The 16891-nt window shown below is 41.8% G+C and overlaps 1 protein-coding gene across 14 annotated transcripts in view; it reads right to left on the minus strand.

Annotated features, from left to right (window-relative positions):
- Positions 1-114: 114 nt before the first annotated feature.
- Positions 115-16891, minus strand: part of TRPM3 (transient receptor potential cation channel subfamily M member 3) — a 927399-nt gene continuing 910622 nt past the window's right edge. For 12 of the 14 annotated variants that reach the window (XM_068974643.1, XM_068974640.1, XM_068974639.1 and 9 more), the window contains 2 exons: positions 15827-15959; positions 691-2143 (listed from right to left, as the gene is read on the minus strand). In XM_068974643.1, coding sequence (XP_068830744.1) covers positions 691-2143; positions 15827-15959 — 1586 coding nt within the window. Of the gene's footprint in view, positions 211-690; positions 2144-15826; positions 15960-16891 lie in introns of those variants that run through there. The other 2 variants (XM_068974646.1, XM_068974645.1) reach the window with 1 other exon arrangement.

The following is a 16891-nucleotide window of genomic DNA, read 5'->3' on the forward strand; positions in this document are numbered from 1 at the left end:
AATACAAAAAGGCATTTCTTTTCCCTTTATTTTCTTCAAAAGAGATAAAAGTTGTGGCACCAGAAATGAATATATAAGAGACAGGTGAACTATGACTGTTACCTTGTTTTTTCTTTATAATGATCAATTACAGAAGTGTTGGCATGAGAAGGATGTGGGACGTTAGGTAGAATTGCTTGCTGCCGGCTTATACTGAATAAAAAGGATGCTCTTCATCAGTCACCAGTGATGGAGCCAATGTGAAAAGAAAACAGAATTGAAGTTTAGAATATCTCATTTGTATGCTGGCTACTTTATTTTATTTCGCAATTTAGCCCTGCATCCTAAAACTCTTGATAATGGTCAGAAATGGAAAGATGCCTCCTGGCATGGAGCATGCTTGATGCCCCATTCATTCCCAGAGCCCATGGCTTTCTGAAATGACTAGTTCTACACATTCATCTCAACCCTTCTTTTCCCTCCTTCCCCTCCCTACCCATCGAGTGTGAACATGACCTAAACCCCCTGTGTTTTGCACTGGGCCAGATCAAATGCTTTCTTCATCGCATTTTAGTTAGCAACTCCCAAGGAATGACTTGTTTTGCTCAGCTAAGAATGAAGCAGGTGAGTTTCAAGAAACAGGGACAGGTGAATTTCAGGGAGAATTTGAGGGCTGGATTCTTGAGCCTCCTGCAAAGCTTCTTAGAAGGTTTAGTTGTGCTTGCTTTCAAAGCTGTGAAAAGCAGACATTCTGGAGAGTCTCCTCATGGACAGACTGTCCCCTCGGCCCTCTGGCTTGGAGGACTTACTCCTCTGGAAGGGATTTCTCAGGCTTGCTGTGTTCCGCTGCCTGTCGAGTTGGTCACTGATGGAGAAGCTCTTCCTGGTGTGGGCATATGGTGTGCTTGGCTCCTCTGCTGAGTAGCTGTTGGCGCGCTCTATCTTGGGAACTGCGATGTTGTTGGACAGGGTTCTGTCTGAATTATCACCCGCCTGGGGGGGCATTGTGATGGTGGCTCTCCGGCCCTTGGCCTCATTCTCCTCACCATCAGAGCTGGGGTGACTCAGTTCTGCCTCCCGCTCGGGGTGGCAGCACAACGATTCCTCCACTTTCCCTCCAAGACCTCCCAGGAAGGTGGTTCTGTCAGCAATCACTTGAGGAGCATTGACACATCTCGTGTCAATACAGTCTGTAATACTCGTATATTCTGCTGTTTTCATGGGCACCCCAAAGTTGGCATAACAGCTCCTCGAAGGAGAAAACATAAAGCTATGTGATTTCACAACGGAGGCTTCTTCTAGAAGAAATGGGGTGGTGGCTAGGTAGCGGCTACTTTTGGAACGCTCAATGGTGTGGTACATTGGAGGGTCAGTGTCCCATGGGTTTTGGCATTCTGGGATGTGGGTATAGTCTGAAGAAAAAGACCTAGTGTCCATGGAGGTGATGTCCTCAAAATCAATGCTCCGGCTTGGCAGTCTGTCTGTGGGTGCAAGAGTCGCGTAGGCACTACTTGAAGGAGCTGCGGAAGGTACTGGAGCTGAAAAGCTTGGTTCTCCCAGCCCAAGGATGTTCATGGAATTGTCCAGTGGGTCTATATCACAGTGGAGCTCATCCATGGCAGAGACATAGATGTCTATACATGAAGATGGTCTTCTGGAGTCGGGAACAATGGCCAAGGTGTTTGCAGGGGCTGCAGGAGCTTTGGATTCTTTTGCTACAGAGTGGGAACTAGTAGCTCGGTGTAGGCTCAGGGACCTTTCTTTAAAAAGACTCTCCAACTTTTCTATCCCACCTTTGTCTTTCATATTGACTGAATAGAAAGAATGGCTTCGCATACGGGGCATTAAGGTTGGAGAAGTTGGGGACAAGGTCTCCTCACCTGCAGGGTCTATACTCTCTTGGAGCTTGAAGGTGTTCCCCTCCTGGCTATTGAAGCTGCTCTGGCGGACAATGTAGGCTGCATCTGTGCAGTCCGAGGAGGTCCGCGAGCGGATTTTGTTGGACTCAGCCCGCTCTAGACCCGTCAGGCGCTCCAGGGCTGTGGCCATGCGCCCGATGAGGTCCTCGAGCTGCGCCAGCCGGATGTCCACGGTCTGGAGCGAGGCCTTCATGCAATGCTCCCGCTCGTTGACTTCCTCCAGCCGCATGGACATATTCTCCACCCTGGGCGGGAAGAGAGAACCAGAGTCACTCTGGGTAGTTTCTCTGCAGGAGGCTGTGGAGCAGGGACAGAGGGGCTTAGAATTGTGCCCCAACTTGGTGCCATCACTGTCCCACTGGGGGGAACTGAGGGGGTGTGGGTAGTGAGAAGGGGTGGAAAGGAGAGGATGGCTGTGACCCTGTCACTGGGAATCACAGAACTCCAATCTTTCTAAGCTAGAATAGGCTTGAGAGTTGATTGAATCCAGCAGTTTCTGGCTACTAATCCCCCTTCCCTCAGGGAAACTCAGTCCCAACAACTAAACATTAAGGCAAGGAGGTCTTGAAGTGGAGCGGGGCCAAAGTCCCACTCTTTCCTACCCTCCTAGCTTCACTGTGGCTTGGGGCAGGGTTCAGTGACCTAAATAAGGACTAGGATGTTGGCTTAACAGTCACCAGCAAAATGAGATGAAAAAATTTGGATGACTTTATCCAGTTTTGCAGTAGAATTGTAGAATGTAGCTATTCTTACCGTAGTGTACATGTAAAATTTGTATTTTATGGACTGGGATTATGTTTATTTTGCATATACATAATAATCTTTTGTTATTGTTCTTATTCACAACAATCCTTTTAGAAAGTAGTGCCTCCAAAGGAACTGATATGGTCCTGTTACTGAGTCACCTGGGGTTGACCTTATTTAACCCGATCCTTTCATTAATAAAGGATAAACAAATATCAAGAAATTTAGCCAAGATTACATAATTTGTGGTAAACTCTAGAGTGGCTATCAATAAATCATCCTACGCCTCTCTCTGTCTTTCCAGGTAGCTGATCCAGGTGCTTTCTATCCCAGTTATTTCTATAGTCCCCATTCTTAAGGGTGTGATCTGTCTCATATTCCTCTTTGCATTTCCATGTTGCCAGCCCAATACCTGCCAGATGTCAAGAAAGGCTCACTGAACAAATCACTGTAACAAACTTGATTTCAATTGTTTAATGGGTTGCTAGGCCATTTACTTATAAAGACAGAGACCACATATTTAAAATAAAATTGTGCCATATTTTTCACTTGTTCAAATTAACTTGGAAAGGACAAACCAAAGCCAAGTTTTGGTTTGAGCTTAAACTTTCACTTTTAAATGTCAAAAGGCAAATCTTGAAGAATCTAAATAAGATCTATTCACAACTTTTTTTGAGAGGATAAAGATACTGTCCCAATTCTTCCAATATGCACAGCAAATTACTTGACCATTGACCCTTAAAAGGAACATGGCTGCATGCTTTACAAAAGATGATAGGAATTAGAGCTAGGTCCCGCCAATTGTTGTGATGGTGGTGGTGGTGTGTTAACAATAGCAGCACCTCTACCAGTGAAGAATATATATTTCAATGCCAGAAGGAGATATAAGAGGCATGTGGTTTCTCTCTCTGAGGGACCTATAGGTTTAAAAAAAACCACACACACATGTATAAAAGCCTACTTCTTCTGCTGGCCAGAGTGGGAATATGTGATTCTCTAACCTTTGCAACACCCTCGCCCGCACCCCCACAACTCACTCTGCTCTTTTATCTCTCAGTTTCTCTTCATCAGTCTAAGTTTCTGGACTGCTCTCAAGAGCCCTGCTTCAGAGACTTTTTTTTTTCTTTTTGCTCCTTTCTGCTGCTCCATAGCCAGTTTGGCACCTCTAGGGTCTTGGCACACTCTGCCACAATGCTCAGGTATATTTCCAAAAGACTTGTACACTGAGCAATTCTGTATCTGGCAAACCCAATGCTACTCATCCAGCTAGCACAGATGATTCAGAAAGAAAATTCAACTTTTTCCTATTTCACTTGTTTTGTGGTATACATGTAGGCCAAGAAACAAATTACTTACAATAATAATTTTGTGTGTCTTAGAGACTTACAATTGACTTTTTCATCATCTATCCTATGGAGTTTGCAAGTATTACAGTTCGTTTTTGCAATGGAATATGCTTTCGGTAAGTAGATAAAAATACTACTTCATTAAATGCAGGAGTGGGACAGATGGTACATTTCTGTAAAATGAGGATTTTTGTTTGGGATACTTAGGTACTGAGTCCACCTAGCTTTCTAGTGTTGGCAGAGTTACAAAAGGCAGGATAACTTTCTTCCTCCCTCTCCTGTCCTTTCTTGGAGTCTAGTGTATACAAGGTTGGTATGGAAAGAGATAAAGATGTTCTCTGAGTATAACTGCATGTGGTTATTGGTTTGAGCATGGGAAGATATCTCCCTGCGCTGTGGGGACCCCCCTGCGCACCCTACCTCACTTTATTTTTTTTTTTATTTTTTTTATTTTTATTTTTTATTTTTTTTATTAAATTTTAAAATCTTTAATTCTTACATGTGTTCCCAAACATGAAACCCCCTCCCACCTCCCTCCCCATAACATCTCTCTGGGTCATCCCCATGCACCAGCCCCAAGCATGCTGTATCCTGCGTCAGACATAGACTGGCGATTCAATTCTTACATGATAGTATACATGATAGAATGCCATTCTCCCAAATCATCCCGCCCTCTCCCTCTCTCTCTGAGTCCAAAAGTCCGTTATACACAGCTGTGTCTTTTTTCCTGTCTTGTATACAGGGTCGTCATTGCCATCTTCCTAAATTCCATATATATGTGTTAGTATACTGTATTGGTGTTTTTCTTTCTGGCTTACTTCACTCTGTATAATCGGCTCCAGTTTCATCCATCTCATCAGAACTGATTCAAATGAATTCTTTTTAACGGCTGAGTAATACTCCATTGGGTACATGTACCAAAGCTTTCTTATCCATTCATCTGCTGATGGACATCTAGGTTGTTTCCATGTCCTGGCTATTATAAACAGTGCTGCGATGAACATTGGGGTACATGTGTCTCTTTCAATTCTGGTTTCCTCGGTGTGTATACCCAGCAGTGGGATTGCTGGGTCATAAGGTAGTTCTATTTGCAATTTTTTAAGGAATCTCCACGCTGTTCTCCATAGTGGCTGTACTAGTTTGCATTCCCACCAACAGTGTAGGAGGGTTCCCTTTTCTCCACACCCTCTCCAGCATTTATTGCTTGCAGATTTTTGGATCGCAGCCATTCTGACTGGTGTGAAGTGGTACCTCATTGTGGTTTTGATTTGCATTTCTCTGATAATGAGTGATGTTGAGCATCTTTTCATGTGTTTGTTAGCCATCCGTATGTCTTCTTTGGAGAAATGTCTATTTAGTTCTTTGGCCCATTTTTTGATTGGGTCGTTTATTTTTCTGGAATTGAGCTGCATAAGTTGCTTGTATATTTTTGAGATTAGTTGTTTGTCAGTTGCTTCATTTGCTATTATTTTCTCCCATTCAGAAGGCTGTCTTTTCACCTTGCGTATATTTTCCTTTGTTGTGCAGAAGCTTTTAATTTTAATTAGATCCCATTTGTTTATTTTTGTTTTTATTTCCAGAATTCTGGGAGGTGGATCATAGAGGATCCTGCTGTGATTTATGTCTGAGAGTGTTTTGCCTATATTCTCCTCTAGGAGTTTTATAGTTTCTGGTCTTACATTTAGATCTTTAATCCATTTTGAGTTTATTTTTGTGTGCGGTGTTAGAAAGTGATCTAGTTTCATTCTTTTACAAGTGGTTGACCAGTTTTCCCAGCACCACTTGTTAAAGAGATTGTCTTTACTCCATTGTATATTCTTGCCTCCTTTGTCAAAGATAAGGTGTCCATAGGTGTGTGGATTTATCTCTGGGCTTTCTATTTTGTTCCATTGATCTATATGTCTGTCTTTGTGCCAGTACCATACTGTTTTGATGACTGTGGCTTTGTAGTAGAGCCTGAAGTCAGGCAAGTTGATTCCTACCTCACTTTAGTTCCAGAATCCAACACTGCAGAGAAAACTAGCTGGTGAAAGGCTGAGCTAAGGCACCAAGAGGCAATGAAAGAGTAAGGACTTGGTTGTGGGGAATAAACAGAACCCAGACACTAAGGATCCAAAGGAATGGGAGGAAGAGAGGAGGTACAAGGAAGAAGGGGGTCCTCCGGGAAAGCAAGGAGGTACACAGTGGGAGCCTCAAGAGCAAAGATAAAGAAGCATGGCTCCAGGGGGTCGAGCTAGTGGAGAAAAGCATTCTAGAACAAGGTCAAGGAGCTGTTCTTCACCAAATCTTAACTGTCCTGTGGGCTCTGAGGTGGTTTGGAATGTAAGACTTGAATTAAAAAAAAAGGACTGTTTGATCTGTTTTCTTTCTGAATCCTGGATGTGTTTAACCACTTGACTGTGCATCAGTTAGATCACTGATATAAGTGATAGGGGTTTAATGTAGGAGTTATAAAAATTATGAAAGTTCCTAGAGTCAAACTTACATACGCTTGTTCCATACATAGAGTTCTTCCCTTAATCTTTAAAAAGAATTTTCAAAAAGTTAATTTGTCAATGGGCATGTGTTATAGATATAAATAGGTGTGAGAAACAAATCAAGAGTTTTGGCTTATAGGGGTAGTTTCCAGGAGCTGACTCTGGTCAAATAACTTAGGAGATCATATGGAGATAAGAATGATAAGATTTTATGGATCAAAAGGAATCCTCAAGGAGACACATATGGCAGTGACTAAGTAAGAAAAGAAAAAGGAATTTGGAAAGAAAGATGTTGTATGGGAGGAACACTTTATTTTTCTTTCCTTCTTTCAAATTTCCAGATCTTGTGTGACTTATTTCAGAATAACTCAAGAGACAATCATAATAGGCACCCAACAGAAACCTAGAAAGGTATGAGGTGGTTCTTGTTCCCAGGAGGCCAAGAAAGCAACAGCCAGAAGCCCATCAAAGGGGACTCAATAGGCTGGTTAAAAAAAGAAATCCAGGTCGTAAGACAACCAGCCTCTAAGAGCCAAAGTAATAAGGAAAAGGGCATTCAAAAGAAGATTCTGGCAGCACAGAAAATTTCAACTTCAATATGCAATATGTTAAGGATTACTGTATTCTTGCCACCTCTTCTTAATATCGTCTGCTTCTGTTAGGTTCATACCATTTCTGTCCTTTATTGAGCACATCTTTGCATGAAATGTTCACTTGGTATTTCTAATTTTCTGGGAGATCTCTAGTCTTTCCCATTTTGTTGTTTTCCTCTATTTCTTTGCATTGATCACTGAGGAAGGCTTTCTTATCTCTTCTTGTTATCCTTTGGAACTCTGCATTCAGATGCTTATATCTTCCCTCTTCTCCTTTGCTTTTCACTTCTCTTCTTTTCACAGCTATTTGTAAGGCCTCCTCAGACAGCCATTTTGCTTTTTTACATTTCTTTTCCATGGGGATGGACTTGATCCCTGTCTCCTGTACAATGTCAGGAACCTCCATCCATAGTTCATCAGGCACTCTATCAGATCTAGTCCCTTAAATCTATTTCTCACTTTCACTGTATAATCATAAGGGATTTGATTTAGGTCATACCTGAATGGTCTAGTGGTTTTCCCTACTTTCTTCAATTTAAGTCTGAATTTGAGTCCAAATAGAAAAAGGAGTACATCAAGGCTGTATATTATCAGCTGGCTTATTTAACTTATATGCAGAGTACATCATGAGAAATGCTGGGCTGGAAGAAGCACAAGCTGGAATCAAGATTGCCGGGAGAAATCTCAATAACCTCAGATATGCAGATGACACCACCCTTATGGCAGAAAGTGAAGAGGAACTAAAAAGCTTCTTGATGAAAGTGAAAGAGGAGAGTGAAAAAGTTGGCTTAAAGCTCAACATTCAGAAAATGAAGATCATGGCATCTGGTCCCATCACTTCATGGGAAATAGATGGGGAAACAGTGGAAACAGTGTCAGACTATTTTGGGGGGCTCCAAAATCACTGCAGATGGTGACTGCAGCCATGAAATCCATGCTTACTCCTTGGAAGAAAAGTTATGACCAACCTAGATAGCATATTGAAAAGCAGAGACATTACTTTGCCAACAAAGGTCCATCTAGTCAAGGCTATGGTTTTTCCTTTGGTCATGTATGGATATGAGAGTTGGACTGTGAAGAAGGCTGAGCACCGAAGAATTGATGCTTTTGAACTGTGGTGATGGAGAAGACTCTTGAGAGTCCCTTGGACTGCAAGGAGATCCAACCAGTTCATTCTAAAGGAGATCAGTTCTGTGTGTTCTTTGGAAGGAATGATGCTAAAGCTGAAACTCCAGTACTTTGGCCACCTCATGCGAAGAGTTGACTCATTGGAAAAGACTCTGATGCTGGGAGGGATTGAGGGCAGGAGGAGAAGGGAACGACAGAGGATGAGATGGCTGGATGGCATCACCGACTCGATGGACATGAGTCTGAGTGAACTCTGGGAGTTGGTGATGGACAGGGAGGCCTGGCGTGCTGTAATTCATGGGGTCGCAAAGAGTCGGACACGACTAAGTGACTGAACTGAACTGAACTGAAGGATGATTGTATTGTGTGTGTTAACCTTCCAGAAAATTCATTTTTTTTTTCTGATAACCTCAAAATGTAATTAAAGGAAATATGGTAAAAGGAAAAAGACAACTGGCTGGTCATGCCTGTTCTAAACTTCAAATATTCCCTGGAGTGCTAGCAGTTGGATGGGTGTAGGAGGAAGAGCAGAGACAACTTCAGATCACATGAGCCCAGTTGTGGGGGCTCTTCTGGGGGCAAGGGGTATACTGACACAGCTTTTCAGATCAAAGACAATGGTGCAGAGCAGCTAAAGTTAACTCTGGCTTATCCATAGACTGAAACTTAATTTGTGAACTTTAGGGTCACCTACCCCTTTCCTATGGGCTTTCCTCATAGCTCACTAGGTAAAGAATCTGCCTGCAATGCAGGACACCTGGGTTTGATTTCTGGGTCTGGAAGATCCCCTGGAGAAGGAAATGGCAACCCACTCTAGTATTCCTGCCTGGAGAATCCCATGGACAGAGGAGCCTGGCAGGCCACAGTCCATGGGGTTGCCAAGAGTCAGACATGACTTAGTGACTAAATGACGACAAGGACCCGTCCCTTTGGGCCACTTATCCTTCTAATTAACTCTGGGACCAAAAGAGGGGAGAAAAGTTAAACTTGGATCTATCCGTGGAGATAGCAAAGATCAGCTTTAAAAAAAGATACAGTGGCAAGTGGCTGAAGCTCCGCTTATATGACTTACACTATTTGGGGATTATTTATAAATTTCATATATTCTAAATTATTCTCTCTTTGTTATGAAACATTGTAACTGGAAAATACTATTAATAGTCATTGTCTAATACTTTTTGGATCTAGGTAAAGTGGAAAAAGGGGGCTACAGAGCCTATTGGTTTGGGAAAGATAATGTTAGATTAAAAGATGATAACAAGGAATGATGTATATTCCAGTTTGCCTAAATTGTTATTGTCAAGGAGAAAATTCAAACTGAAACTTCTGAAAAGTGGAGCCCAACAGCTAGGGTGATGGTGAGGATAAACTAGAAGCTGTAAGTTAGGGGTCTGAGGACCAAATCCCTATGGGAGGGCAGATCAACTAAGTACATGAAGCAGGCAAAGCATAAGAGACAGTGGAAGGTTCTGTGGCAGAAGAGAGCACGTCCAGGCCAAAGGCTTTCAGAGTGAATTTTAACAATCACTGTCAGCTCAGCACAACAGCCCTCTGTGGGCAGGTGTTGCCCACGAGTGACCAGTTTGCAAAACCTGCTTTAAATGAGTTAAAGGGAACAGAAAAGAACTTTCATCTGTGATCACCAGAAAATCTAGGTGACCCTTAAGAGCCAAAGGGAAATAAAAAGAAATGCCAGGAGACTGCAGATAGGAAATGTTTTCTCAGTACTCAACATTCCTGATTCTATGAATTACGGGAGTATGACATCAATTCTAGGCAGCATTATAGAACGGCTTGTTGTTGTTTAGTCACTAAGTCGTGTACGACTCTTTTGCAACCCCATGGACTGTAGCCCACCAGGATCCTCTGTCCATGGGATTTCCCAGGCAAGAATACTGGAACAGATTGCCATTTCCTTCTCCAGGGGATCTCCCCAACCTAGGGACTGAACCTGTGTGCCCTGAGTCTCCTGCATTGGCAGGTGGATTCTTTACCGCTGAGCCATCTGGGAAGCCCATAGAACAGCTTAGTCGTAAGTAATTAAGCTGATGCTATCTTTTGGGTACTTTAAAGAGACAGGATTAATTAACAGGAGGTTCAGTATTAATCTTGTCTCTCTTTTGATAATCTGGACTAACAAAGAAACATAGATGCACAATATTTTTCATAAAGTACATTGTGATTTTAGTAAATGGGTTGATACACTAGGTTGACTGGAGAAATGTAAGTGGAATTAAAGACAAATTTCATAGCAATGAATGCTAAGTCTTGATTTTAGGTTAGAAACAAACATTTCCAAAGAAGTTGGAAGGTATTTGAAATATCTCATGTGAAAAAGGCTTGGTTTTAATTAATTGTAGGCTCACTCTGAACCAAAGATGTGACTTGGCTGCTATGATGGTAATGCAATCCCATAGCAAATAAAATGTGTAGATCCAAAAATAATAACTACCGGTTAAAACATAGTATCTCATGTATGTTATCTCAATAACTTTAAAGATTTTAGTTAGGTATTTATACCACAGGTATGTCCCCATGTTACTGATTGGGACATAGGTTCAGAGGAGTTAAGTAACTTCTTCAAGGTCACACAGCTAGTTACTGCAGAATTAGTATTAAAATCTTTCCATTTTACTATGTTCTTTCCCTTGTTACAGAAGGGACTTCCCTGTGGCTTAGATGGTAAAGTGTCTGTCTACAATGCAGGAGACCTGGCTTCGATCCCTGGGTCGAGAAGATCCCCTGGAGAAGGAGATGGCAATCCACTCCAGTACTATTGCCTGGAAAATGTCATGGACAGAGGAGCCCGGTAGGCTACAGTCCATGGGGTCACAAAGAGTCGGACACGACTGAGCTACTTCACTTTCACTTTTCCCTTGTTACATGTTCTTTTCCTATTGCACTCTGTAAGTATTAGGTTAGCATATAGTAGATGATCCGGAGAAAGCAATGGCACCCCACTCCACTACTCTTGCCTGGAAAATCCCACGGACGGAGGAGCCTGGAAGGCTGCAGTCCATGGGGTCGCTGAGAGTTGGACACGACTCAGTGACTTCACTTTCACTTTTCACTTTCATGCATTGGAGAAGGAAACGGCAACCCACTCCAGGGTTCTTGCCTGGAGAATCCCAGGGACGGGGGAGCCTGGTGGGCTGCTGTCTATGGGGTCACACAGACCTGACTGAAGCAACTTAGCAGCAGCAGCAGCAGCATAGTAGATGATCAAAAACAGTAAGTGAATGAATAAAGGCATTGAGTCTAGGCTCTAACTCTAACACAGAATTAGGTTCCATTTAGATACCACATTTAAAGGGTGATGTTGAAAATTCAAAGTGCATATTGAGAAAGTGGGCAGGGTAGTGGAAGATCTGCTGTACACATGCTAAGTGGTTAAAGGATTTGGGGATATTTCGTTTAGAAAAGATAAAGCAAATGGGAGATGATGGTGATATTACCATATGTGAAACATTCTTTCAGAGAGAGTAGAATGTAATTTTTTCTGTATTTATTCATGAGGCTGGTATCTAAGGCAGCTTCTCCTCCTTCAGGAGGTGCTCAAATAGAGGCTGAGTGTAACTGGATCATACATTCTTTCAAAGCAAAGTCCTTCTATCCCCACTCCAACCCCAGGCCCTGCTCAGCACATGCTTGTTAAATTGCTGCTGGTCAGATGTGTAGGAGAAACACTGCTTTGGGTACAAGCAGTCTGTTCTTGGGCTTCCCTTCTGGCTCAGCTGGTAAAGAATCCTCCTGCAATATGGGAGACCTGGGTTTGATCCTTGGGTTGGGAAGATCCCCTGGAGAAGGCAAAGACTACCCACTCTAGCATTCTGGCCTGGAGAATTCCATGGACTGTATAGTCCATGGGGTCGTAAAAAGTCAGACATGAATGAGTGACTTTCACACACACACACACAATCTGTACTAATGACCTCCAGAACTGTTCCAAATGTAAGGTACTGAATTTTATTGATGTATGTTCCACAGTGAATAATTCTGCACTGTCCTATCCTACTTGGGACTTTAAGCTTGTCCATTATATTCCATTAGTGTTCCCCAAAGTGTGGTTCAGGACTAGCAGTAATTACCATCAGCATTACTGGGAAATGCAAGTTCTCAGGCCCCACCATAGACTCGGTGAATCAGAAACCAAGGATGTAGGTGGATGCCCAGAAACCTGTCTTGTAACAAGCTTTCCGGATGATTTTAAGGCTTTCTAATGTTTGACAACTGTGAGTTAGATGTTTCTGGCTGTTCCTGCCTTGGGTGTACACTAGAACTCAATGAGACTGTGCTTTTTGAGGACAGAGCTCTGCCTTATTGCCTGGTACACAGTCAAAGCCCCACTATGCATGTATTGAAACAGAATCCACTAGTTAAAGGATGATGAGCACAGAATTTGATGGCACAAACTCCAAGGATTGGTTATTGTAAGCCAGGGTAAAAACATCCTCAGAAAAGAAGGTAGTTATAGAGTGAAGTAAGCCAGAAAGAAAAACACCAATATAGTATACTAACGCATATATATGGAATTTAGAAAGATGGTAACGATAACCCTGTATGCGAGTCAGCAAAAGAGACACAGATGTATAAAACAGTCTTTGGACTCTGTGGGAGAGGGAGAGGGTGGGATGATTTGGGAGAATGGCATTGAAACATGTATAATATCATATAAGAAACGAATCGCCAGTCCAGGTTCGATGCATGATACTGGATGCTTGGGGCTGGTGCACTGGGACGACCCAGAGGGATGGTACAGGGAGGGAGGTGGGAGGGGGGTTCAGGATGGGGAACATGTGTATACCTGTGGCGGATTCATGTTGATGTATGGCAAAACCAATACAATATTATAAAGTAATTAGCCTCCAATTAAAATAAATACATTTATATTAAAAAAAGAAGGTAGTTACCAATGTTGCTTAACAGCTTAAAAATTTGGCTATTTTAATATAATTATTACTAGCTAGATACTGTCCCAAATAACTAACAGCATTGGTTACAATCAATAAGCTCACTATATTTTGGAACTGTATTGCTTTAGATACATCATCGTTGTTACTATATAAAAATGGCAAAGACAAGGGTTTCTCAGAATCAGTTCCTCCAAGGTGTTAATGATCTCCTGAATATTGTATTGGGTCCTCCCTATACATACTATTTGGTGACAAAAATATAATTTAATAATGATCCATTTAAATAGACAATTTTAGAAGTACATTTTTATTTCTAAAGAGATTCATGCAAATAAAACTTGAATAAATTAACTGAATTTTAAAGGTAGAAGCAACGGAAGAAACAGAGCAAAGAACCAGCTCTCAAGTTTTCTGATTTCAAATCTCTGTATTGAGGTTATCTAATAAGAGGAGAAAATTATAAAATATATAGTATAAAATGTGAATAGTTAACTTATATAAATTTAGCATATGTATTCACATGTGAGTTTATGCATACTTACCTATCATCTCTCTACCCATCTATCTATTCACCTAGCTAGCCAGCTAGCTCATGTCAAACAGGACAGCCGATTCACCTGCCACTCCACTTAGAAAGGACATGTCCTGGAGAATGAGTGAAATGGGTAATGTGGATCCCCTCCCTCCCTTGGTTGATCTCTGTTCCCCGATGCCCCTCATGGTGCTTCTGTTGTACTGAGTATAATTCTAGTGTTTAAAGACATTACTTTTGGTACCTTTGCAGATGCAAAACTACTACCATCACCACCAAAAGCAGAACTTCAAATAAACACAGACAGAAGCTACAGAAGCAGAATGAGGCCTGGGCTTAGAGTCACTTCTCTGGCACCTGGGCTTAGCTGTGAACTCACCCTGGCCCTCTGGGCCCCGTTACTCCAGAAGGTCAGCTAACGCCTAGGTCGCAGGGAGGGCTGCCCTGCACTCTGTCCTGATTTCTGGGAATTGTTCATCTTGGTCACCTTCCTGAAGGGTGGGGCTCGGTAACTCCCCAGAGAGGAAGAGGGCCTTGGGGAAGAAGTCTCCTGGAAGCATCTGTAAATGTGGGGTGAGAGCCTCAGGTGGAGGTGCTCTAGCTCCATGTTCCCATTCAAAGGGGCTTTGAGACAGACCACAGTTTGCACGCCCTGGTGTCTGCACCTCTCATGCTAGTTACCCAGAGAGACAAGGACTTCTTTGAATCTTAATATTCCTCCCTCTACCTTTCTTTCCTCCCAGGTCTGCAGTTTTCTGAATCCAAAAAGCCATTGCAAAGGGTCCTGGACACACGCTTTGCAAATATGCCTGAGTAATGGACAATGTGTCCACATGGCACAATTTTATGGGAACTACATGGCTAATATGTCTATTAATAAATAACTTTTTCAAGGCCTTAGCATGAGAGAGGTCTTCAGATTTGCAGCTTCTTCCTCTGTTTGCTAGAAAATTGCTTCACATCATATCATCATAAAATGTTCTAGTTTGTAATGATAGATGTGTATAAAATCTGTACACGGCTTTAAATTTCATTAATATTGGCTAGTACCTATGGATACAATCACTAAATGGCATGTGTGTATATAACCACTTATCTAGACTGCATTCCTTAAATAAATGATGGGCCAGGGATAGAAAAATGCTATTTGTGTCTTTTCTGCAGAGCCATTAGAGAAAATATATGAAGTGGCTAAGCAGACAAAATGTCATTTCATGAAAACTAGACGTGACTGACTCAAATCTTAAAAGTCTGAGTCATATATCAACCGGTGTCATCAATGCATCATCCTTTTCCTCACTATTTATAAGTAACTTCTGCCATCTTTATATTGCAAGTGCTTAAAATTTAAAGTTACACTAATGTTTTGTAATACTTGGGGTGTTCTTAAGAAAAGCAGTGCCCCAAATGCTAGAATATGCCAGCCTGGAATGAAGTTTGTATTAGACTACAGCAAAATGAAGAAAATCAGAAAAATGTAAATTTATTTGCATAAATTTAGATTTATTAAATTTAAAGTATTCTCTTCTCTTTATTTTGAGATTTTTTTCTCACAGCCCTGCTGGTCTATAAACTTATTTGGTCAGTGAGATCTAAAACTGTATAATAAGTAAGTAGAAAAAAATATGCTTTTATTTCTTTGCTTTTACCTTGTTCTATAAGAATTGAAAAAAACAAAATAATTGAAAAAAAACCCACCCTCAACGATTATTCTAATTCAAAAGTCTCTTGCTGTTGTTTATTCAGAAGGCATTGAGCACCCATGTAAGCCAGGCCTGAGGACCATCTTGACCTTTGGAGAAGATGCTCAGTGATCTACATGAAACACAGACTTGATGAGAGCCTTGAGTTGGGCTGGGCCTCTCTTGGTTTGTGTCTAGGTCTGAACTTTCCAATTTCTGGTCTGAGCCAACAACTCTTGCCCTGTCCTGGACTCAACAATCTCGAGTGTCCAAGAAGGGAGACTTCTACTGCCTGCTGGAGAAATCTAGGCCTTACAAGTCTGGGATTTTGATCTTTAGACATTTCAGACAGTGTTCTGTTCTCTCATAAGCTCAATGATTTCTTGTACAATAAAAATAAGCAAAAAGCGGGGGAGGGATCTCTGTTTCTTTGTGGTCCTGTAAACAAAACCAATTGATAAGGCATGCCATGGAATAAAACACCCCCAGGAGACATGCGCCCAGAGAACACACCTTTCTGAAGTCACCCGTATCCTCTCATCATTGGACGAGTTGAATCGATCATCCTTTTCTCTGAAATATTCCTCTATGCACTGCTCCTCAAAATCATGTACTTTCTTGAGCTCATCATCAGTTATGAAGAGCTCTGTGGAAAAGATGAGAGATATGAGGCAGAGAAGTGAAAGCAATGAGCCTGATCTGTGGGCCTAACGACATTCCGAACTCAAATCGGGTTAGGGAATGGTGCCTCGATTCTTCACTGATACTCAAACTAAATCCAAACCTGGTCAGCTGACTTGTGGCATTGTCCTCTTTTTGGGTGTTAGATTCATTATGGACCTCTGAATCTCACCTAAGTATACCTGGTTTACTGCAGAGACTGGTTAGAATAATATATGTAGTAAGGATAACAATGTAGCTAAATAAAGGAAAGGGAAGCTATGTAGAAAAAGGTTTATTAAAAACTCCTGGGCTGAGGAGTGTGGCAGACACACATTGTTCATTTGCCTTACTAAAAGCCCTTTGTAACCCAATTTCCCCTCCCTCTTCCAACTACTGAGACTGGAAAGCCAAATCTTTCCAGCATTCCTTGAAGTTAGCAGGAACCAAGAAACACAGTTTGGCTCAAGGTACCAAAAAAAAACTGCTGCAGGAAAGGGTTGACATTTCAATCCCCACCCCACCTACACCGCCTTTTTCTTTCAAAGGTATTGGAAAGAGATTTTGGTTTCCTGATAAACTACAGGTATGTGGTTGATTCTACTTTTTTTCATCTTTATACTTCTTCATGCCTTGAACATGAACATGTGATGACTGGAAGTACAGCAGCTATTTCGCTATTGAGTCAAGACAGTGTGACAGGGAATAGCTGAGTCTAAAAATAGGTGTGGGGTCTTTCACTTTAGTGAGTCATTATTGAGCTCTGGGCTATTTACCTTTTCACTTTTTGTTGGGTGAGTAAAGTAAAACCTTACATATTTGTATTATTGTTTATCTGGTGTTCTGTTTATAGCAAGTAAACAAATTAGTAACTGATACAGTGGTAGAAAGAGCCCAGGAGAAATCTGAACCTTTTCT

This window comes from Capricornis sumatraensis, chromosome 6 (genome assembly GCF_032405125.1).
Source record: "Capricornis sumatraensis isolate serow.1 chromosome 6, serow.2, whole genome shotgun sequence".
NCBI lineage: Eukaryota > Metazoa > Chordata > Mammalia > Artiodactyla > Bovidae > Capricornis > Capricornis sumatraensis.